Source organism: Scatophagus argus, chromosome 7 (genome assembly GCF_020382885.2).
Source record: "Scatophagus argus isolate fScaArg1 chromosome 7, fScaArg1.pri, whole genome shotgun sequence".
NCBI lineage: Eukaryota > Metazoa > Chordata > Actinopteri > Scatophagidae > Scatophagus > Scatophagus argus.
The window spans coordinates 10,965,368-10,987,673 of record NC_058499.1 but is presented as its reverse complement, the minus strand read 5'-3'; the positions used below and the strand labels follow the sequence as shown (position 1 = coordinate 10,987,673).

Sequence of the window (22,306 nt, the reverse complement as noted above, 5' to 3'; positions counted from 1 at the left end):
ATGGTGATATTTATTTTAACCCCACCGTAGTGATCATTTAATGGTAAATGTGGGTTTATAACACACTATGACACAATTGTACACAAACAGAGTTGCAAACACAGAGACAATTAAATGTCAGATGGATTTTTTGTCAACTGTGCTGATGACGAATCCATTTGACACGTTGTAACTGCTAAACTGATAATGAACGTCTGACAATATTTGTCATCATATATAAAAATATGTCTTCCTATTCTGTTTGAATATGAAATATAAAGTATTTTTGCCATAATTTATGTATTCTATTTATTTTTAAAGAATTATTTAATAAATAATTCTTAAATAATAATAATAATTCTTTGATTTGTATGCATTGACTTTGTTATGCGTGCTTCTTGATAAATACATTAATTAACACTACTAATACAATAATGTGTGTTATAAACTATTTGTTAAGTGTTAACATGCTAGCACTTTTGCGAAGTGAAAAGTGTTACCCATTAGGGAAAAGACTGTGCTGTTACGATAATAAAATGAAGATATGATTTTGCCACCGATCCTCCTTAGCCTGTATCACGTTTTGTCAGCGTGTTATTCACAGGTGCAGAAACCCACTGATACATAATGAGCCCCTTATGACATTTTGTTTGTCTGTTGTAAGAAATGACCACACATTTCCTTCTGTTTTCCAGTGACACCTCATCATTCTGTGTTGTGGAAGTTGTGAAAGAGAAGATGACAGAAAAGTCATGAAATACTCTTGATTTTCCAAGATGAATGTTTTTCATGTGTCAGTGAGTTAATCTAACCTAGTTTGTCATCACTGGAACACCTTATTTCCTTTCCTCTGCTGCTCCAGCATTTAATGGCTTGTGAAAATAAGTGTGACCAGGGAAAAAATTCAGGCACACAGAGAGGCTGTTAAAGTATCAGTCATACTGTGGTTTTAGTGCCTAGCATTGAAACTATAAGTAGAGTAAAAGATCAGCAGATGATAAAAGATAATAAATGACATTTCAGTATGTTTGATCCGCTTCCCCATTGCTGTTGTATACAGGCGTCTGAAATCTGTATGCAAATAAAGTTTCCTGCGAGTGAAGTGCAGCATTGATGCTTGCAGTCTGTAGTTAAAATATTTACAGAGTACAACCTTTTTCTCTTGCACTGAAATGATATAATCATTTGAGAGGGTACAGAGTTATGAGCTATTTTGTATCTCATTCGTGGCTTTATATTTAACGGCACAATTTTTGCTTTGTAAAACTTCAACACCCAGTTTGTGTTTTATTGAGCACATCAGCTTACTGTACATATGGAAAATAAAATGGAAATTATTTTAAATAAATACATTAAAAATGAAAAATATCACAGATGACATTTGAATAGTTAAAAACATGTCAGCCTGTGTTGAATATATAACCGAAGCTTTCACAGAGTGTGTGTCAGGCAGTACCACCGTAGTGTCAGAGTAAATTTAGTGAACATTTTCCACAGTAGCTGATAACGTCTTCACCATTTCCTCTTGACCTCAGGAAACAGCCATTTCCATTTATCATTCTGCAGGAGGTAAAAAAAACCAAACCAAAACCTAATCATTAAATAAATAGGACTGACAGTACTTTATACTTTTAGATGATGACATATTGAAATGAAAGCGTTTTGATTACATTACTAACCTTTAACCCCCAGGATTTGGGTCTGATGTCCTCCAGTGGCTCATAAGTGTTGCTGTGGGTTTTAGGTTTGGCTGTGTCTTCGTGGCCCGGAAGCAGCTCGTATGTATTGACCTGAGGGTAGCATCCAACAAGGAATTCACCGGGGACCTCAGCATACACCGAATCCCTGTGCTGCTCTGATCTCGTCTCAGATGATGTAGTGTGAGGGCTACCAGGCTTGCCAGCCAGGTGATAGACACCACTGTCACTCATGTGTTCCAGGCTGTGGCTGCTGCTCGGTCTGCTGCATGCGTCTGTCTTCTCTAGCTGTGGGCCATAGCACATGAGTTGTCTGACAGGTTTAGGGGAAAGTCTCGGGGGTGTGTGAGGGGGTGCAGCCAGCCTGCAAGACTGCTCTCCATCAGAGCCGTTGTCCAGTAGTGGTAGAGATCTGCTCTTGCGGTCCATCAGGTCGAGCTCAGAGTAAATAGAGTCTGGTATGGACGGAGGACTACACCTCCTCATGTTCTGGTCCTGGGGTGCAGATCGTTCAGTTCTCCCTGGATTATCTCCAGATAAATTGTCCCGACAGATGTGTTGAAACCTCGGTATCTCCCTGGGTGATTGCTTCCTGAGCTGAGCGTACAAAACCCTGTCCTGGTCATCCATGGGGCCATTCTCCAGGAGCCTGCTCCTTCGGGGCAAAGGTGGTGCTTCCTGTTTTTCAAAACAAGCCATGTTCTTAAAGTCAGCTTAGAGATACTGACAGAAACAGTTTTAGTGTGACATGTGTAAATGACAATAACTTCCTTTTCAGCTATGGGCTGGCTGTACTTGCCTTTAATATCCTGTTGCTCTTTGGTGGCCGTGTAGGTGGCTGCTCTGAGGCCGAGTTAATCTGCGGTTTTCGCATGCTCTTCACAGCATCAACGGAGGCCACAGGCTGTGCTTTAGGTCTAACCTGGATGATATCATACAGCTCTTCATTCAGCACCTGCAAGCACAAAATACCACTTAGACCTTCATTCTTCGGCAGTGCGGCTTAAAGAAAATGACGAAGGAGTTTTCTCTGACCTCACAACAAGGGGCTGTCAGATACTCTCCAAATGGCTGAATGGGGCTGGTCTTGTAGTTTTCTATGAGTTCAGAGACAGTGTCATGGGCTTCAGTGTCTCCACAGACTACAAACTGCCCCGATTCGGTTTGGTTTATCACAAAATGTCGACACCGATCTCTGCCTCTGCAGCAAGGACAAAAAAATATTTGTTAAAGCCTTTCCGCATCACATTCTTATCAGCCCCAAATTATCACTAAAGCAATGTGAGTTCAAAAATCAGAAAATGTGTTAAATTTAAAGCATACGACACGATGTGGGTTTCTTTGGCTCAACGTGCTGACAATTCGAATGAGAGTGTGATTAATGACTGAAATAAAATTTAAGACAAGTAATCTGCCAATAAAGAGCTTAGAAGTGGCGCCAGAAATATAACTATGGCAGATTTGGCACAAAATCTATTTATGATTGCTGATGCTGTGTGCTGAGTTATTATCACGAGGTTCATTCATAAGCCCAGTCAGCAACAGGTTGCTGAAACTAAATCAACACTCACTTATAAGACAGAATGTATCCGATGGCCTTGTCACTGAGACGGATCAGGAAGCAGCCCAGCTCCTTTTCTCTGAGTATTTCTTCAGCATCCCTGCAGATACACCATACAGAACTTTAAAAAGGCGAAATTAAAAATACAGGTGTTTCCCAAGTAAGTTTACAGGAACAATGAGGCAAATTACACGTAATTCACCTGGGAAATTACATTGCGTCAAAGGAAAATCCATTGGTTACATGTGTTTTCCATAAACCTGTCATTTGTCAATACACAAGCTCTGACGAAACTGTGTCTTGTACTTTTTATGTAGGAGTCTACGTCTACCAGAGAAGAGGGCAGTAGGTGAGAGTGGGCGTGTTGCCAAGTGGACACTTTCCAGGTTGAATCTACAGAGTAAGCATTTATGTTCATGGGTTTGTTACTACTCTTTACTGTCACATACAATTTACACTAACAATGACCATTAAAATTTATTCTGGACCCTTGAAGCAGAAAAAAGTAAAAGTTAAGATGTGTATTTTTTCTTCACATACTGAGATGTTTCAACAACAAATACTTACTTTCTTGTGATGAAGCCCATGAACCAAGCGGGGAAGAAGCCATTGTGGACAATGAGTGGCACTTGAGTTTCTATGAACCACTTTGAGGCCAGTTCCCTGAGTCTTCCATCAATCCCTTCAGCATAAGAATCCACTGGTGGCTCCCTTTGCTCCATCCTCACCTGGTCCTAATCAAAGCCACACAGACGGCCGATGAAAGACAACCAACAGTCATTTGCCAACGTAAGCAGTGAGGCAGTATTTTAACACTCTAATTTGCTTATTTTCCAGGAGGCGTCAACCGGAGGCTAAAAGTAGCTCAGTGTTCTCATTGTGTAATATTTTAATGTTGGTACTGAAAGAAAACTTAACGTGTGTACTTAAGCTCACATTTTTATCAAGTGCTGTATATTATTTATTTTCTTTTAAATCACAATATTTAATTAATTAATTCAACATGGCCCACAAAAGCTGTTCAGAATCCACAAAGTCCAAAGTCCATTTTCACTCTGAAAAGACTCCATCGAACAAGTCTTTAATTTACATTAACCTCCCCTGCTGTAATGTCATACTGGCAGTGTGTTACTTTGCATGCAGATATGTGGTTAATAAGTCAGCCATTAAAGCAGTAAGGCACCGGTTCAGGTGAGAGGAGATCTGCTAACAGGGCTTACCTTGAAGCAAAACGCCAAACACGTCCTGAGGCAGGGCGATTTTGTTTGTCTCTGGTCCTTTGTCCTTGATCCTGAAATGTGGCAGACCTTCTCAGATCTTGGTTTCTGTTGTTTGCATAGCGCGCAGCAATTCCTTTCAATCCCTAGAAAAAGAGTAAAAATGGATTTTACTCGAGAAAAGCTCAGACACTGCTATGGCAGGGTGGGTTACTTTTTGGTAGAGATGGTGTACATACCTTTCCTTGAGATTGCCAATGTGTGGTTTGAACCTGGTGTCATTTCAGCAAACATTAAAACGCTTCTCTCAACTTCTGAACAGTCGGTAACTGAGGGAGTATGACCCTAAATGGGAGATATAGACACATGACATTTACAATTACACCCCTTTTTTCCACTGACTTGGAAAGCAGCAGTGTTGAGGCAACGGCTCACATGCGGTTCAAACATCTCATTTGCATGACAGAGACGATTATGGGCTTCCTGAAGAGAAACGGAAAGTAAGCTGTACAGAAAGTGTGGTTTTGTGTGCACACTGGAGCGTCGGTTTTGCAAGAGGAGCTGTTTTACCCACAGACTGTCTGATTACTGTAGTAATGGGAGATAAGTTGCGTCAGCAGTCGATCCTTTGTGTTTTCTGTCCTGGGTTTACAATAATGACAGAGATTAGTGAGGCAGGGCCAGATGTGAGAAAGGATGGAAATATTTGGGAGGATTCACGGCATTGCAGAGATTTTTGAGGTCATAAACAAAACACTTGTTTTGTCTCTAAGGCTGTCATAAAGAATGGCTAACTCATCCCACCCATGACTGAGGTAGACATCTTGAATCACCTTCTGGGATTTCTACTCGGTGGTGAGCAGCAGGAACTCCCTGTGGGGGAGAAACGATAACCAGAAACAGTCTGTGTCATACTAAGGTGGATGAGACTGCGTTTCAGCATTCCTCCAGTGTTAACATGGCTCCCACTTTGATCTCAAATGACAAAGTGCTGCCTTTTACCGACACACAGCTGATCAAAGCCGTCTCCGAAAGTGAGATCAGTGTTGTTGTGGCTGTCAGCAAAGTTTATTTTCCTAAAAGTTGAAATTCTAGGCTCATTATCCATGTTCCATGTATGACTAAGTGTTGCGACAGTACTGAGGCCTAGAAATTCAACATCATCTTAGCAGTGTGTGTGTGTGTGTGTGTGTGTGTGTGTGTGTGTGTGTGTGTCGGTTTAAATGACTTTGTGAGTCATTGTGTCCTTCTCTGGGGGTGTGCAGAGGTTTGGTGTCAAATGTTATCACTGGTTTATCGCTGGATCGGAGTAGCATTCAATATTGCACAGTATTCATATAATGAGCTGTTAACAGTGTAGTGAAAACCATAGAATTTGTATGTATTTTATCTAAAGCTATTGGGTAAATGATATACAAAAGGAACCACGGTTATCAGACGCTTACCAGACAAAAGGCTCTTTAAGATCTTTTTTCAGTCGTCTGGCAACATACCTACTCTATGAGGGGGTTGTGTGTCTTTAAAAGGTCACAAGTCAGTTGACATATGAAAAATGCCATTACAACATAACCATATCACTTTTGCATACACTTTCCTTCTAACATTTGAACGAGCATGCAACCCAATCAGCCAATAGGAAGCAAATCTGACCAAAATGTTTACCAAAATGTCAAACAAAATGCAAGGTAGGCTACACAATCACCACTGGTGTTTTTTGAGTTTAACTGCAATGCAATTATTAAACAACAAAACAAAACAACAACATAACTATAACATTTTAACTACAGTTTAAATGAGAACGACAAGTCGTCTGCCCTTTCCTTTGCAGGGCCCACATGCATCATGTCATAGCACGTTCAGGTCTACAACCATCAATCGGCCTGAAGTATCCTGCTGTTCATTCCAAAAGGCTAAACTTCACCCTGTCATAGAGCTTTGTATTACTCTGAGTCACACTGTGAGTGAATAACATATAGTTATGTGCATGTCAACATCACATAGGTGATGGAACATGTATAGACTAGAATGATTTATTGATCTAATGTAGTGTCTACATAGAGCAGACAGAGTAGTAAACTAACTGCATTTCAACTCAGGAATACTGTACTTTTCAGTTTACTACATTTGTGTGGTTTTATACTTACTCTGTTGATTAGGACTTTACATGCATCATAGGGCAAGGCTCTAAAGTATTGTTACCGCTGGGTAAAAATGGCAACTTGTCCAGTAATCCTTACAACAGTCCTGTTTTAGCTCAGTGACACAAACAGACATCAGATAGTTTTGTAGTATTTCCTCAAACTGTATAAGAGAACACAATCCTTCATCTGTTCTGAAAGCAGGAACATCATCAAAACTGCGATGGATTACAAACCACACAAAGTGGACGAACTGCCCTGCTGGCTGCCAGACGTATCAGGTTCACTACGGGTTAGTTGGCTTTTGTCGTTTGATTAATTACAATTAAAAAGTCAACTAAAGCGGGTACTGCATTATTATCTTTCCTGGTCACTTTGTGTTTTAGATGAGCTCTGTGTTCAGTTTATTAGTTTATAGCTAAACATTGTTGTTTTTCATCAAGTAACTGACAACAGAGAAACCTGTGGTCAAGTTGTTTCAGTCCAGCAAAGACGTGGTGGAAGTAACTCTGTACATTTACTCAAGTACTGCGCTTAATACTTGAAAACTTTCCACTTTATACTCACACTCCACAAATGTTGTACTTTTTTTTTTTTTTTTAAATCTCCATAGCATTTATTTCCCAGCTATAGTTAGTTATAGAACTATCAAATTAAAATTTTACATCCAAAACCTATAACCATTTGTGTGAAACATTTGTGTGGATCAAACTACCCAGAAACATTTAACCTTCCATTACATTCATTGATGATCAGTAAATAAGATAACAATACGGTGCTGAAAGGACCCACCCTGCCTAACAAGAAGTACATATGGTCAAACACCGCCACACAGCGGTACCGCCGCATCTCCCGCGCGCCGTCCACCACGTCACCGCTGCAAATAAACTACAACTCCCGGCCTCCCTTCTTCCGGGGGCAGGCAGTCATGCGGATGGAAACAGGAGTGGGCATACGCTGTGCTGCACTGAGAAGAAACTTCGAGGAAAGATGCACGAAGAGGAGGATGGCAGCGAAGCAAACCCCTGCACGGTCTCGCGGATCGTGGCCTCCAGGTCAGTGGACGTGGCCGAGGTCGAGGGAGCGAAGGAGCAGGTCTCCAAGCTGTGCGGATACTTGAACAAGCTGTCCGGCAAGGGGCCTCTGAGAGGGTACAAGACGAGGTGGTTCGTGTATGATCCGAGGAAATGTTACTTGTATTACTTCAAGACTCCCCAAGATGCCCTGCCGCTCGGCTACATTGAAATCGGCGATGCGTGCTTCAGCTACGACGTGGAGGGAGAGGAGGGTCAGTTTGAGATCCGCACGACCGGGAAGGAGTTCCTCCTCAAGGTAGAGACTGTTTTTGTTTTTTTTGGGGCACAACAAGTGATCGTGTTTGCTGTCATTTGTCACTTCCTTTCTCATTGTGGAAAGGCAGACACACCCATTGTAACTTGTCAGATTTATTCTCAGCTTTGCTTTAAGTCCCGTGTGCAAATATTCCTGCTGATTGGGATGTGATTTAGATTTACTTTCAAGAAAATGACAACTGGCTAAAACCGAAATTCTACATGTAGGTCATGTTTGCTACCCGAGAGCTTAATCAGCACATTGTTCAGCTGATTGCACCAAACACACTGTCAGCCCATTGTTTACATGTAGGGATAATTTTAGAATGTGATTTACATGCACATGAGCTCATCAGCCCTCATGCAATCTCTGCTTTTACCAGTGGAAAAAAAAAAGGAAAAAGTCACAGCATCTCATGTGATGGTCTTTGTTGCTGTCATGTGACCGTGACTGGCCCGGTGCCAGGGCAGGTACCTTTGGTTTCATTCAACCAGGCTGCCCTCTTAAGTCTGCCGTTTGGCAGATAGTGTGAATAGTTAATACCACACAGCTTGCACGGCCCCGAGGCTGGAACTGAGACTGAAACCAAGCGTCTGTGCTCATTCACATGACCGATCTGAATAGTAACCTGCTACTTAAAGTGCTGCTGGACTGTTTCACATGCTGTGCATAATTCCTAGCCAGGGTGTCGTTCCTTTTACATTGATTTTTTTGTTTGTTTTTTACATTGAGTTGTCTGTTTAACCTTTGGTCTTTGTCCATTTGCTGTTTCCAGGCCCCAAGCAGGCAGGTGATGCATTACTGGCTCCAGCAGTTGCAGCAGAAACGTTGGGAGTACAGCAACACACGAGGGTCCGGTCAGAGGGACAGCTGGAGCTCCCCGACCCTGGCCTACCCTCCCACCGGCCTCGTAGGCAAAGACAGTGGTAGGCCGGTACACAGACATATACACACATATAAACGTACAGTGTGTGTGTAGAGTGTGGACACTCATTTTCACAGCTCTGTTCAATCACACCCATTCACCAGCTGAAAGTAAACACCTGTACCTGATGGATTAATGTTGACACAGGTCGAGTGATTTTGTTGCCAGGTTCTCCCAAGTTCCTGCAGAAACGTCATGTTAGGCAGGGCTTTGTCAAATGTGGCTTGAATGAGAAACAAAGGGAATGAAAGAAAGGAGTTCACAGCCACTTTATCTTGGGTGTGTTTTATTTTCAAGCACTCATAGACACATAAGTCTTATTGTGTGCACCGCCTGCTGTTTTTCAAGGTTCAAGTGTGCTCACAAGCTCGACAGCATTTTCAGGAGTAGGTCTCTATTTATATCAGTCACCTGATATAAAACCAGATTCATACACCACTAGCACAGCACTGCTCACATTTAAGTGTTGACTCTTAAACTCTCTTTTAGTCATGTGGTTTGACAGGCAGAAAAGTTGAGTAAAGTTTTTTTTTATGTTAATGTAAATTCTGTTGTTGTTATATTGAGAAGTTTTTGTATTCACAGGGTTTAAGTCTGCGGACAGTCAAGTGAGACTAATTCTTACACTTGTTTTGACTCTTCTTCTCACCGGGTGAAATGAACTATGAATGTGTCTTCCTTTTCCTGTTGTCACATACTCATGATTGTTTTGCTTTTTTTTCCCTTTTAAAAATGTTCTCGGTGTGTGTCTGTTGCTGAAAAGATACAAATACCACTTGTCATATCATAGTATAACAGTACAACTATGGAGGTATTTAGCCAAAAAGAATGTGAAACTTGTGTCGACATTTGGGATCTGAGACAGATCTCAGATCCCATATACAACGAAAAAGTAACTGTTTCCAAAAAGAATCACAATACACAATAGCTTGAACGTGCTCTGAAATTTTGTTCTACATTTGTTTCATATCCTGTGTTCTATTTCTGTCAGAAGTCCTTGGTCTTTTGGCAGTTAGCTGTGACGAAATTCTGGAAAAAAAGGCAGGAATTTTCCCTCGGGCTGTGAAAATGACATTAGACGTTTCGTTTAGCTCTTCGTTTATGACTTGTGAAACATTAATGTGACTCAGTGTAACTTCACATGGTAACCAAGTTACATTTTAGCCAACCGTACAGCCAAACAAACCAAGCTGTGACGTGTGCGACCGTTTCCCTGCCATCAACTGATTTGATGCACTAATTAAAGCTGGAACAGGTTTAGAGAGGACAAAATTATGCGTTTTTCCTTGATGGAATACAGTGCTTTAAAGGTTTTATCAGAGCAAAAGCAGATCATCCTTGAACTACATTGTATCTACATCTTTGTGTTAGTGCCCTCAGGTTTCCCCTCTGGGTGTGACAGCATAATTGTGGAACTGATTGGCCCTTTATAGAAAAATAACTTCTGCATTGTCCTGGCTAATTCATACACTCATATTTACCCTGCTGAGCTCAGAAGTGCTACATACTGTTTTTTTCTGTTAGATAGCTGCTTGTGAACCCACAGACATCCACCCTGCTGTAAATAGCATTCTGGGCAGCTCAAAATATTGCTTCATTTTGCTCTGGAATTCAGTCCTGATGTTCTCATTTCCTCCACCATGGACTGTTACAGCTGATGACCTGTGAAACTGAAGTGGCAATATGAGTCATGCCCAAATATTGCTAAGTTATTCTAATGGACTCTTAACGGTTTATCGTCAGATGCCTTTGTCTTTGAGAAGCTGAGTGACGGGATGGAGAAGGTCCGCAGTGACTTTGCCATAGAGACAGAGACAGATGGCGGGGGAATGGTGGGGATCCAGTCTGCCAGAGGGCCCTCCGCTGTGTCCACCAACCCCCTCAACTTCTCCCTCAGAAACTTTGGTACAGAAATCAGGTAAACCAATCATTTCTTCGACAACACGTTTTTCAAAAGAAAGCTTATTTGCGGCTCTTTGTTGATTCCCTGCCGAACAGGCAGAACTAGTTTGTGTTCAGTGTGCCTCATTAGAGCTGTAGCGAGCAAGTGAAATACCTCTTCACTTCTTCCTGAGGTTGACTGCAGTGGGGGAAATGGTTGCATCCATGGTTTGTGAGTTGCTGTAGTATGCAGTGATCAACAGTTGCCTTTCTGACCCATACAACACATCTATTCACCCGATGCAACACGCTGAAATGCTAAAAATGTGGCACAGTTTGGAATTTGCTTTGTATTCGTGGTGGAAAGAGAGTTCACTGATAAAGGTGCACAGGAATCTTGGAGAATTTTAGCTCTCAGCAGATGGTCTCCATACCAGTGTGTGTTCTACCTTCTTCTAATGATTCAGCTTCTCATTTTTTAAAATGCAAAGGGTGTTTACTTGGATAAAACACTCACAGTAGGTAGTTGTTTCTTCTATGAGGCCGCTGTTTACAGATGCATCGGTTAAAATGCTGTTCCGTAAGAGAGACATGAGGTGTAAAATATGGCTGAAACGTTACAAAAGTGGTGTGAGGAGGGCACGAACTTCACTGTGCTGTACAGAAGTAGTTTGGTGTTTCTTGTGAACTCAATCAGAAGTGTGAAAATCATGAGTACATGCAGGCTTATGGTTAGACACGCCTTTCATTTGTGCTAGTTTTTATGCCCCTGTGCAAGTGAGAGTCGTGGCTGGTGGCGTTATGTTTTCAGGCTGTCCTTCTGTCCGTGCCGTTATCACGAATGCAGTATCTCGAGGGAACACCTTGAGGGAATTTCTTCAAATTTGGCACAAACTCCCACTTGGACTCAAGGTTGAACTGATTAGTTTTTGGTAGTCATATTCGTAATGTTCTGCCTAAACACCATAACTCAGGAAGAGAAGGGAAGCGTGTGACAAAATTTCACATTTGATTGGATAATTGGTGACACTTATTTTGGCTGTCCGCCTTGAAACTGTGCTGATTGTGTCGGCCTTCTGTGCTGCTGGGCTTAAGAAGTCTCCACATTTTAGGATTTGTAGCTTCTTTGCAGCAACATCCACATTTGAAGCATTTCATCCACCACAAGCTCATTAGTTTTGTTGAAAATGAGCCTCGGGTGATTGTTGTTGCACCGTGTGACGAGGCTCTTTAACTAGAATCATACATGTCAATAGTGATAACTTCCATTTTTTTCCCCAAAATACATTTAATACTTTTGATTAAATTCCTTTAAAGTCTTCACAACATAGAAAATGAGTTTGCAACTTGACTGATGTGTGGAGGCAGTTAGTTCTAGTTTTATTATTATTATTATTATTTAGTTTTGCATCCACTTTATTTGTAAGTTATGCTCACTCAGCATGTGTCACCTGAACATACTGAGGTCTTAGGTTGTAGAGCTGGCTTGTGTATTGTTTTCTAAATGTACGGCTGCAGTTAAACAAAGGCTGTTTGAGCTAATGGTATTATTTATGGATAAGCTTATCTGTCTGGCTTAATAGCAGGTCATTTCCAGTCATCAGTCAGTGTGTTTTTCTTCATCGATAGTTAAAATAATGATAAAATAAAGAATAATACTTTTGTATTAGTAAATTCTATCTGCAAAGTAACTAGTAAAAAAAGGTAAAAGAGTGGAAGTATGGGAGAAAATGTAAAAAGTCAAGTAACAAGTACCACAAAATGGTATTTGTTACTTGTGCTTGTAATTGTACCTAGTATTATAAACAAAGTAGCAGCTTGTCCTTGATCCATGTGGGTCTGAAAAGCTTTTACACAGTAGCAGTCACTTCATGTTGGCCATAAAATTAAAGCTCCTATGTCTTGGTCTTACTCACCCTCTTGTCTGGTGTCTGTTCTGTCAGGAACTCCATGTCTTATCTGCGGCCAGGGAGAGGAGGTGAGAACAGACGCAGTGTGTTTTACACTGGGAACAATAGCTCAGAGGAGTGGGAGCTGGTGGACGCCCCATCCAAGGACTTCCTTGAACCGAAACATCATCCAGACACACACAGACGTACGTCCACTCCCTGCTGCCTCATTCGCCCCCCGGCCGTGGTTTAACGCCTATTTTCTTTTATTGGTCCACTCATTTGCTCTGTATAATGACAAAGGGACAAGCAAAGCATTTTGTCAAAGTGTTTCTGCTTGCTTCAGCCCCCTGGGGTCACTTTTATTTGTTGTTCATTTCTAATACACACACGGGTGGCGATCAAGGGCCAGAGAGTAATACAGTTCTCTTCTCTCCCAGATTCCTTTGGCTCAGCGTTTACTTTCGACTTTGTGCGCAACTCATCACGGCCTAAGAAGCCTCTGCTTCGAGAACTGAAGGGCTCTGGGAGGTCTGGGCGCAGCATTGAGACGCGCAGTGCCGAGAGCTCCCCAGTAGAGATTAATGGCAGCAAATCTTTGGAGATGCAGCTTCGCCTCCAGAGCCAACAGGAAGAACTATGCTGCATGCAGCAGGAAAAGACCAAGCTCAAAGAAGAGCTGGCCAGTCAGAAGGTACAGTGATCTCACTCTCATGATTTCCGACATTTAAAAAAATCCAATGGATTTTCAGCATTCTGGGGGGACGATTGTCTCCAGAAATGGTTTCAGTTATTTTGACCTTGTAAGTGTTAGCATACAAGATGGCTGGCCGGAAAGGCTTTAAGTTTAGGAGGATAAATTTAAACCTTCAGTGTCTTGGTTGCATTGAGCCTGTGGCTCTGAAACTCCAGAACCTGTAGCTTTTCTAGCTGTGTTGTATGCTTAGTCCACCACTTTGGTCCTGAATTAGCAACAACTACTAGATTGAAATTTGGTTCACACATTCATCTCCTTGTGATGATGAAGTCTTCCTTCAAGTTTTCATGTAGCACCATCATTAGGCTAAGATTTTAATTTGCCCAGTGCTTTGTTTTATAGCGGAAAACCTGGAAACCTTCTCAGCACTGCTAGCATGGTTTTGTGTTTGTGTTTTTTAAATTGAATTAGACCAGCCTATTTGTTGCCATTTGTATTGCTGCTTCAACAAAGAACTTAAGTCACTCCCTTCCTGACTTTGTTCCATGTGCATTTATATTGATAAACAAATATTGTACCATTCCCCTTGTTTTTCAAGGGTTTTTCATTGTGCCATTTGCACAAAAAGCAGCTTGTTTGATGCTTAATAGATCTCCATTCTGTCTGTTTGTCTTATTGATATATTTAAAAATCACTGTAGCAAAGACTGCTAGTTTCTGCTAGTTAACTGTGCAGCACCAGGACAGACTTCATAATTTGTCAGTTGTCCACGCTGTGGGGAGACTAGTGGCGTTATTGTCATTTTAGTCAATTTATCACAAAGCTGTGATTGTGATGTCTCACTGACTACACTCGGTTGGTGTAATCCTGAGGCGCTCACTCATACAGGAAGACTGCAAATGATTCGTCATGCTTAAGCAAGAAACAAGGAAACATTAGTTCTCCTAACAGCAGTCACAGTTGCGTTACTCTCTATTCTTGTATTACTGATGGCTGCAGTGCCTGACAGAGAAATATATAATGACTGTGTGTATGCTTCCCCTATGAAGTGTTTTAATGGTAAAGCTTTAACAGGAACTAGCTGAGTAATCAGTCAGCTGGTCCTCTCTGTGTAGCTGCTGTTAGAAATATTCTTTCACTCTGGACCGGTCAGGTAGACCAAAGCTGACATTGTAAAGTTAAAACATTGATTTGCTGTATGTCCTCCAGGTGGTGTTGGGCCTAGACTGAAATTTTTAGTTTCATTATGCCCATATTAAAGGGTAAGTTCATCCAAACTGCAAAGAAAGATATTTTCAGACATGCTGTTCCTGGGTTGTTATTACATTTGCAGTATCTCCTAAGAGAAACGGTGTGGAAATCCTCAGTACTTTCTGTCGACAGTTTTCCAAATTCTTTGCCTTTGTTAGAAAATAGTTGCCACTGAAAACTGGAAGTTGAATCTTGTGTTGTTGTGTCTGTGTGACCACATGCGTGCGGGTTTTCTGTGTCACAGAAACAATGCAATTGTGTGAACTGAGTATGTGCACACTGGCGACATTTTCTCAGTGCACCAGTCACAATGCTATTCATAGCTATGGTGAAAGTTGGTTCTTGATTTTCATGCTCTGTAATCACATGGAACTGGTTCTGTGAACATAAAGGAAGCTGATTTACATGTTGCTGCTTGGTTCAGCATGGCTCTTTCTAACGTCACCTCGCAGGGTTTTGTGATTAGCTGCACAGGGCCCGATGCATCCTCATGCATGCAATTTAGTTGGTACATAATGGCTTAGACATTAATGATTCTAAGTATAATGGCTTCTGCAGTGTGAAATTGTGCCTGTGTGTGTTTACACTGAAGGAAACCCAAAATTATTTTTGCAGTTGCATTTGACGTAAAATAAAAGGCTACAAAATGTATTTATTTACTGTTAAAAAACTGGTATAGTAAATTTTCTGAAGAGTGACGTCAACATATTGATGCGAACCAGGCGATGTCTTCCTGACCATGCATGAATGTGTTGACCAAAAAAATAAATCCTATTTTTTTCAACCAGGAGCTGGTGAGACTTCTACAGCAGACTCTGAGAACCTCCCAGAGTGACAGACAGCCTGCGAGCAGTGCAGCCCTGGCTTCAGATTCACCTGTGTCTTCAGACCAGACCCAAGTTTCAGCAGGAACCCAGGAAGAGATCACTCAGTTGGAGACCCTGCTTCAGGAAAGAGATGCACAGATCCAGTCCCTTTGTGGCCACATGGAGCGTCTTGCCCTGGAGAAGGATAGTCTGCAACAAGAGCTTAAGTGCCTGAAAATAAAGGTGGGGGAGATAAACGACCAACTAGGAATGTTGATGGAGACCATCCAGGCCAAAGATGAAGTCATCATCAAGCTGTCACAGCAGAGCTCCGAGCAGAACAGCAATCCAAATGACGCCGGTTCACCAGGTCCAAACAAAGATCAGCAGGAGCTGGACATCCTCAGGGTACTAGAGGCGTCACTTAAACAAGATAAATAGCTGGTAGAGATGATAAAGCTGCATGCCATGAGAGGTGGACATACTATCATGATTGTCTTTGGAATAACTGAACATGCTTCTCCAATTTCAGGACAGTCTTCAAGGCTACAAATCCCAGAACAAGTTCCTGAACAAGGAGATCCTGGAGCTGACGCAGTTACGTAGAAATGCAGAGAGTAGAGAAAAGGCTTTGGAAGCAAAGGTACTGTCTTGTGTTTCTTGGTTAATGGTGCATCACTCTGCTAGTAGAAACAGGAAATATGAGTAGCTTTTAGGGGAAGTCCAGTATTGACCTCAGGTGGTGCTCCCTCAACCTAAAAACTCCAAGTAGAAACAATGAATAACAGAATTGAATCTTTTTGTTCAGTTCTTATGAAAAAAGCTAATGCTAATGTTAATCTGTTTTTGTTCTGCAGTACACTTCCCTGGAGGCCAAATTATGTCAGGTGGAGAGTAAGTATCTGGTGCTTCTTCAAGAAGTGAAAGGCCCAGTGTGTTCGTCCTCAGAGCAGAGCCCAGCCCGCGAGGTCATTTCCAGATTATTAGAGGACGCGCTGCAGGCAGAAGGAAATGACCAACAAGATCACCCCATCTTTAAACCAAATACTGTCAGGTATGAACTGATCATTTTTGGGTAGATTTTTATTCACAGCAGTGTTCCCATTTAAAGTAATTTACTTAAAATATTAAATTGGAACTGTAAATAGTTGCACAGCATTTTAAACACTTAAGCAAAGATAAATGGCTTAATGTAGAATGAGATATTTCTACCGCAGCTACACTCATCGTCAAGGGCCCACAGTTCTTTGTAGACATAGCATATTTTGTTTACCAAAACAAATCAAGAAAACAACAATTTTATGAGGGGAAGAGACACTGGTGTTGGTTGATTGTCATGATATACCTAAATGCAGTGTGGTCCTGTGACCTGTTCTGCTGCATTCAGTTTTTCCTTTTTATTTCACTGGAAAGACAAGCTTTGCTTATTGGTATTTTAGTTGCTACCGCTGTTGCTCTGACTTGGGTGCAAGCTCCAACATGTCCTCTGGGGCTTGTCAAAATGTCTCGTTTGAAATTCAGGAAATCCCTAAGTGATGTAGACCTGAAGACAGGTTGAGAAAATGCCCCTAAAAATGTGGACTGATTGGTGACATTTCTCTCTGTCTTGATCTAATGTCAGTGAGTATGACGTGTATGGCTTCAAGACGGTGCCTGAAGAGGAGGAGGAGGAGGAGAAGCTGGTGGCGAAGGTGAGAGCTCTGGAGCTGAAGTCCTTATCCATGACGGATCAGGAGGTGTCTGTTGGGGTGAAGTGGGAGAACTTTCTGACCAGCACCATGAACAGAGACCTGGTGTGCTGCCCTGAGCTCAAAGCCCTGATTCGCTGTGGTGTGCCCCATGAGCACCGCTCCCAGGTGTGGCGCTCGTGTGTCTCCTTCCATGTCAAGAAGTTTCGTGACCTCTTGCCGGCCGACTATTATGAAACCTTGTTAAATGTGGCTCAGGACAAGCCCAACCCGGCCTCAAAGCAGATCGAGCTGGACTTGCTGCGTACTTTACCCAACAACAAGCACTATGCCTCCCCGAGTGCAGCTGGCATCCAGAAACTCAGGAACGTCCTAATGGCGTTCTCCTGGAGAAATCCAGATATTGGCTACTGCCAGGGACTAAACAGGTACAGGATGGGTTGTGGTTTCTCTTCTTTTCCTCCCCTTCCTTTATGCCTTGTAACAATTAATTCTTATGGCATGTAATCTCCCCAGGCTGGCAGCTATTGCCCTTCTCTATTTGGACCAGCAGGACGCTTTCTGGACCCTTATAGCCATTGTAGAGGTCTTCATGCCAAGAGATTATTACACCAAAACTCTGCTTGGCTCCCAGGTAAACAAGCTCAAAGGTTATATTCTTGCATTGGAGACATGGGAACAAGGTTTCTGTGATGTCAGCAATGTCATATTCATGTTACTGAAGCAGTTTCTCATGGCTGGTCATAGAAAGAATGAAGCACAGTAATCAGCACTGGTTTTCTTCCTTCTCTCTGCTGGATTTGAGCCAATCTTTTCTCCCAGTCTGAAAATAAATCACATTAATTTATGTTGGTTGTATCTGTACAGGTTGACCAGCGTGTGTTCAAGGACCTGATGAGTGAGAAGTTACCCCGACTTCATGCTCACTTTGAACACTACAAAGTAGATTTCTCCCTCATCACCTTCAACTGGTTCCTGGTGGTGTTTGTGGACAGCGTGGTGAGCGATATCCTCTTCAAGATCTGGGATGCCTTTCTCTATGAGGGTCCAAAGGTAAGAACCAGATGAGAAAGCGAAACTGCCCGGTTTCTGATATGTTTCAGATATGCTCACAGAGATTAAAATAAAACTAAAACAACTTTGAAGACTGTTATGTAGCCAGTTCAGATGCAACTACAGATGGTATGTCGGATTAGTCCTGTAAACAAGTTTGCACAAGTGCTAATTTGACATATCAACCCACTGTCTCCACCTCTGTCTCCAACCTCTAAGCAGCATTTGTGTTTGAATTTTGCTTGACATCTCTTAAGCTGACAAGTAGGAGTTAAAGCTGTGTCTTTTTATCGTGTTTTTATAACAATGTCCAATGAGAAAGAGGCCACTCACAGTGATGACGCCACATGAAATCATCATCCACAGCTGCAGTTCCTCTTCAGCTCCACAAATTGTGCTCGTACAAACCTCAAGAAAGCTCAGATAAACTCACCATATACTACCTTCACATGACCAACTGGCAGACCTGCAAAGTTACTTCATGTCTGTTGAAAAAAGTCAAAATGCCTTGCAAGCTTAGGACCAAGATATTTTTCTCAGGAGACCAAGTAGACACCTCCTATAACTGATATTTGGCCACTTGGGGGAAGCAGAAACAAGCAGATGCTACTAAACATAGCGTTTATCTGTTCATTTGTGTCATGTTTGTGTCGACCTGATGTATTTAAGTCCAGTATTCGTTCCCCCCCTGTCTCCCGAGGGAAATATCTTGGTTTTTAATTTCTAATTTTTCTCCACAGATCGTATTCCGCTTTGCCCTGGCTCTCTTCAAGTACAAAGAGGAAGAGTTTTTGAAGTTGCAGGATTCCACAGCTATCTTCAAATATCTTAGATACTTCACACGCACAATCCTGGATTCAAGGTACAGCAACTGCAAGTTCTTTTGGCAGTTGCAATTTCTTCTATAATCTCATTATATTGTACTTATACATTTCTGAGGCCATTGTGACTGTAGTAATAAGGAGCTAAGATAATTAACCTTGGAACAGCTGGTTTGCATCTCCTTGCTGCATAACTGGTGTATCCAAATAAAAGGGTCATCTGCTGTCCGAGTTTTGTATTTGTAGATGTTGCAGCAAACATTAAAGCTGATCAGTAATTATCAGAATCAGATAACATCTGACATAACTGTGTCTTTTTCCTTTTCTTTTTTGCAGGAAGCTGATGAACATCGCTTTTGTAGACATGAATCCGTTCCCCATGCGGCAAATCCAGAACCGCCGCTCCTTCCACCTGGAGAAAGTACGTCTTGAGCTGACTGAGCTGGAGGCGATCAGACAAACCTTCCTCAGGGAGCGGGAGACGAGTCAGGATGGACGGAGTTTTGTCAGCGATGATGAGGAGGATAACTGACCTGAAGCTTGTCGCATTTCCCGGCCCTAAGGCTGAAGTATTAAGACAAAGAGATCATCACCACCACACCAGTGATGTGCTGCAATTTGTAAAGGGATTTTTTTTTTCCTAAAAGATTGTTTTCTTTGGTCCTAGCCAGACCTGGAACAATCAAGTTTTTATACATTTTAAGTGAAATCCCATCAAAAGACCAAAACATTAGAGGCCAAATGGGCTTTCAATCAGTATTCCTGCCATTTTGTTTTTTGTTTTTTTTCTTTTTTTGTAAACACCTTATTTGTCATATGCTTGTATGTTTGTGTGACAGTACACTTTGTCCATGGCTCTTCAACTTTCAAAGCCAAGCTATGCTCTTGCAGTCCAAATCAGTATTTTCCATAATGTGTCTGTGATCTTTTAATAGTTGGCAATTTTATGCCTGTTGAAGGATTGATTGTATTTTCTTGTACTCTTTGTTTTCATTAGGATTTAATTCAATTCCAATTAGAGCAGGTCTATACCAAACTCTTTCATTTGATTCTGTTATATAGAGAACCCAACATTCCACCATAAGCAAGCATTTGGCGACAGTGGCGAGGAAAAACAGCCTTTTACAAGGCAGAAACCTCGGAGCAGACCCCGGCTCTAGGAGGGCGGCCATCTGCCTTGACCGGTTGGGATGAAAGGGAGAGGAAGAGAAGGAGCACGCAAACAGAGCTGCGTAGCAACGGCAAAAATGTAGATATTTTGCTTTCTCTGTCCTCTCCAGTCATTCTCATAAATGTCTTAAGGTTGTTTACCCAAATCTTTTTTTAATCCATATATTTCTCACATTGCCATTCAACAACACATCTTGTGGGTTTGATCCCTGTTACCCTTGATGCACTTGAATCACTTATGCTGAAATTTAAATTCTGCTGAAACTTTAAACTGAAGTATTACAGCTCTTCTAATCATCAGGTCATACCTAAATTGCACATATCATTCCAGCCTCTAGAAGAAGAAGTGTTTGGAGTTCAAAAGAAAGAACGAACACGCAGAGATTTGTCATCAAACCTGGGGTCAAAAACTAAATCTTCTCATGTGTTCGCTTGCATAAACACAATGTGGAACATTTAAGGGAAGACATTACTTTTTTTTAAAGTTCAAGATTCAGATCAAATAATTATAGATGCACAACGTCAACCAGTGGTTTTCATTATTCTGGTTTATCCGTCCAGATTTGGGTGATTTTTTTTTTTTGATTTTTTTAGAATCACTTCTCTTAATGTTTTCAGGTTATTTTATACTTTAGCACCACTTAATTATTTACATTTTCCCAAAGACATGAGTCCAGAAAGCTCAAACTGTTTTCCGCCTGCATTATTACTTCAACTAAAAACAGTTGTGTGAAGGCCACTGGATTTGGAGAATTGGCATTACCTCATTATATGATTGTTTTGGTTTTTTTTTAAACTATTCTAACATTTGTGTATGAAGACATTTTTGTAGGCCTGAGAAATACCCGTGCCTATGTGGACTGCACCTCAGTGTTTTGTTGTACTGATATTTGTGATTTTTTTTTAAACATTAGTTTGGATTGTTAGGTTTTTCCCATGACTAAAACTTGTTTTGCTAGATTTACAGCACAGGCCTAATGCTGGGTTTACTTCTCTGAGCCCGTCTGAAAATGCTGGTGTATTTGCAGTCATTCTCCTCTGTGTGGCAGTATAACATTTATCCATCCAGTGTTTACACCAGTTCACAGGTACCCTGCACACAATATGATGTTTATTATGCTGTGTTTTACATATGAATGAAATGGCTGACTGTGAAGTCAGTCTGGCATCATGAGTTTTTTGGGGGTTTTTTGTGCAAAAATGGTCATTCATGAGGGAAGTATTTTAAGAGATTGGTAGACATAAGTAGCAACATCTATGCCTTCAAAGGTACTTACAGATGACAGTTTACTCTTTGGCATTGTGATGATATTCTCCAGGTTAGCAGACCAATATGAAAAAGTTAGATTCTTCACAGGCGAACTCGGTTAATTAACAGTAACTAATTAGTGAAACTGTTATTTAAATGGGATTCTCGAAGAGAGGTTTTGTCCCACTTTGGCCCCTCTCTTATGTGTTTTTGTGTTGTTTACAGTTAACTTTTAATGCTTTTGTTTTCATTTTGCTTTGAGCTGTTTACAGAATTGCTTTCTTTTTTCTTTGCTATGTTATTGTCAGCCATAGCATCATCCCTATCTTTATTTTGTTAGACCAAATGACCTGAAGTTATGAACAAATGTCAGAGTTGCGGTTGTGTTGATGATGGAAATGTGAATGAAAAAGAAAAAAGGAGAATTGAATTAGTTTTTCTAAGTGAGAGCAGGTCTCTCTAGAGATCAGATTTTTCAACTTTAATCAGTGTAAGAAAACAAAAGTTTTCTTAGGTCCACTCATTTTGTCTAAGAGCTCATACAGTAGGTTTTCAGTGTTTACTCACATTTCAATGCACAACTGCTCTGAGGCTGTCAGTTTGATTTTCACATTGAATAAGCTACATGTAATGTTATCTTTTCTTTCCTTCCTTTCTTTTGACATCAGCAATGTATTGCACAAACGTAGTGACAAGAGGACTTCAGAATAGTACAGGGCACTTAACTTTTTTGTATGTAAATCCTTATGGTGTATTTTCCATTGTTAATTGCTATCATTTAAGGATGAATAGTGCAAAGCTTTTGTGTTACAGCATTAAGTACACACCACTGTATGCCTTTGTAATACCAGTTAAAAGATTAATTCAATAAACAAGGCTGACTGAGTTAGTTCTGTCTCATCTGCAGATGTTCATAAGGAGCAACCCCCCCCCCCCCTAAAAAAAAACCAAA

At 41.3% G+C, this 22,306-nt stretch overlaps 2 protein-coding genes across 2 annotated transcripts; one reads left to right on the top strand and one right to left on the bottom strand.

Annotated features, from left to right (window-relative positions):
- Nucleotides 1-409: 409 nt before the first annotated feature.
- On the bottom strand, nt 410-7,635 carry LOC124061535 (SH2 domain-containing protein 7-like). Its single transcript, XM_046393430.1, has 9 exons — nt 7,385-7,635; nt 4,694-4,799; nt 4,458-4,600; nt 3,805-3,971; nt 3,248-3,337; nt 2,712-2,877; nt 2,476-2,631; nt 1,659-2,354; nt 410-1,539 (listed from the first exon to the last, which is right to left on the bottom strand). Exons 1-9 carry the CDS (start codon nt 7,439-7,441, stop codon nt 1,492-1,494), a joined length of 1,629 nt encoding a protein of 542 aa, XP_046249386.1. The 5' UTR covers nt 7,442-7,635; the 3' UTR covers nt 410-1,491.
- Nucleotides 7,504-22,243, top strand: tbc1d2b (TBC1 domain family, member 2B). The gene is made up of 13 exons (XM_046393428.1): nt 7,504-7,924; nt 8,700-8,850; nt 10,593-10,767; nt 12,674-12,825; nt 13,060-13,313; nt 15,356-15,781; nt 15,906-16,016; nt 16,231-16,427; nt 16,995-17,489; nt 17,578-17,695; nt 17,929-18,114; nt 18,855-18,976; nt 19,272-22,243. The coding sequence occupies exons 1-13, from the start codon at nt 7,583-7,585 to the stop codon at nt 19,465-19,467; spliced, it is 2,925 nt and encodes a 974-aa protein (XP_046249384.1). The 5' UTR covers nt 7,504-7,582; the 3' UTR covers nt 19,468-22,243.
- The last annotated feature ends 63 nt before the right edge of the window (nt 22,244-22,306 follow it).

Bases quoted from the DNA above. Each gene is read 5' to 3' on its own strand.
- tbc1d2b (XM_046393428.1), top strand. From the start codon at position 7,583: ATGCACGAAGAGGAGGATGGCAGCGAAGCAAACCCCTGCACGGTCTCG. The intron at 7,925-8,699 runs GTAGAGACTGTT...TGCTGTTTCCAG, and splicing joins GGAAGGAGTTCCTCCTCAAG to GCCCCAAGCAGGCAGGTGAT. The intron at 17,696-17,928 runs GTAAACAAGCTC...GTATCTGTACAG, and splicing joins AAACTCTGCTTGGCTCCCAG to GTTGACCAGCGTGTGTTCAA.
- LOC124061535 (XM_046393430.1), bottom strand. From the start codon at position 7,441: ATGCGGCGGTACCGCTGTGTGGCGGTGTTTGACCATATGTACTTCTTG. The intron at 4,800-7,384 runs GTGGGTCCTTTC...TCTCCCATTTAG, and splicing joins TGTACTTCTTGTTAGGCAGG to GGTCATACTCCCTCAGTTAC. The intron at 4,601-4,693 runs GTATGTACACCA...CTCTTTTTCTAG, and splicing joins ATTGGCAATCTCAAGGAAAG to GGATTGAAAGGAATTGCTGC.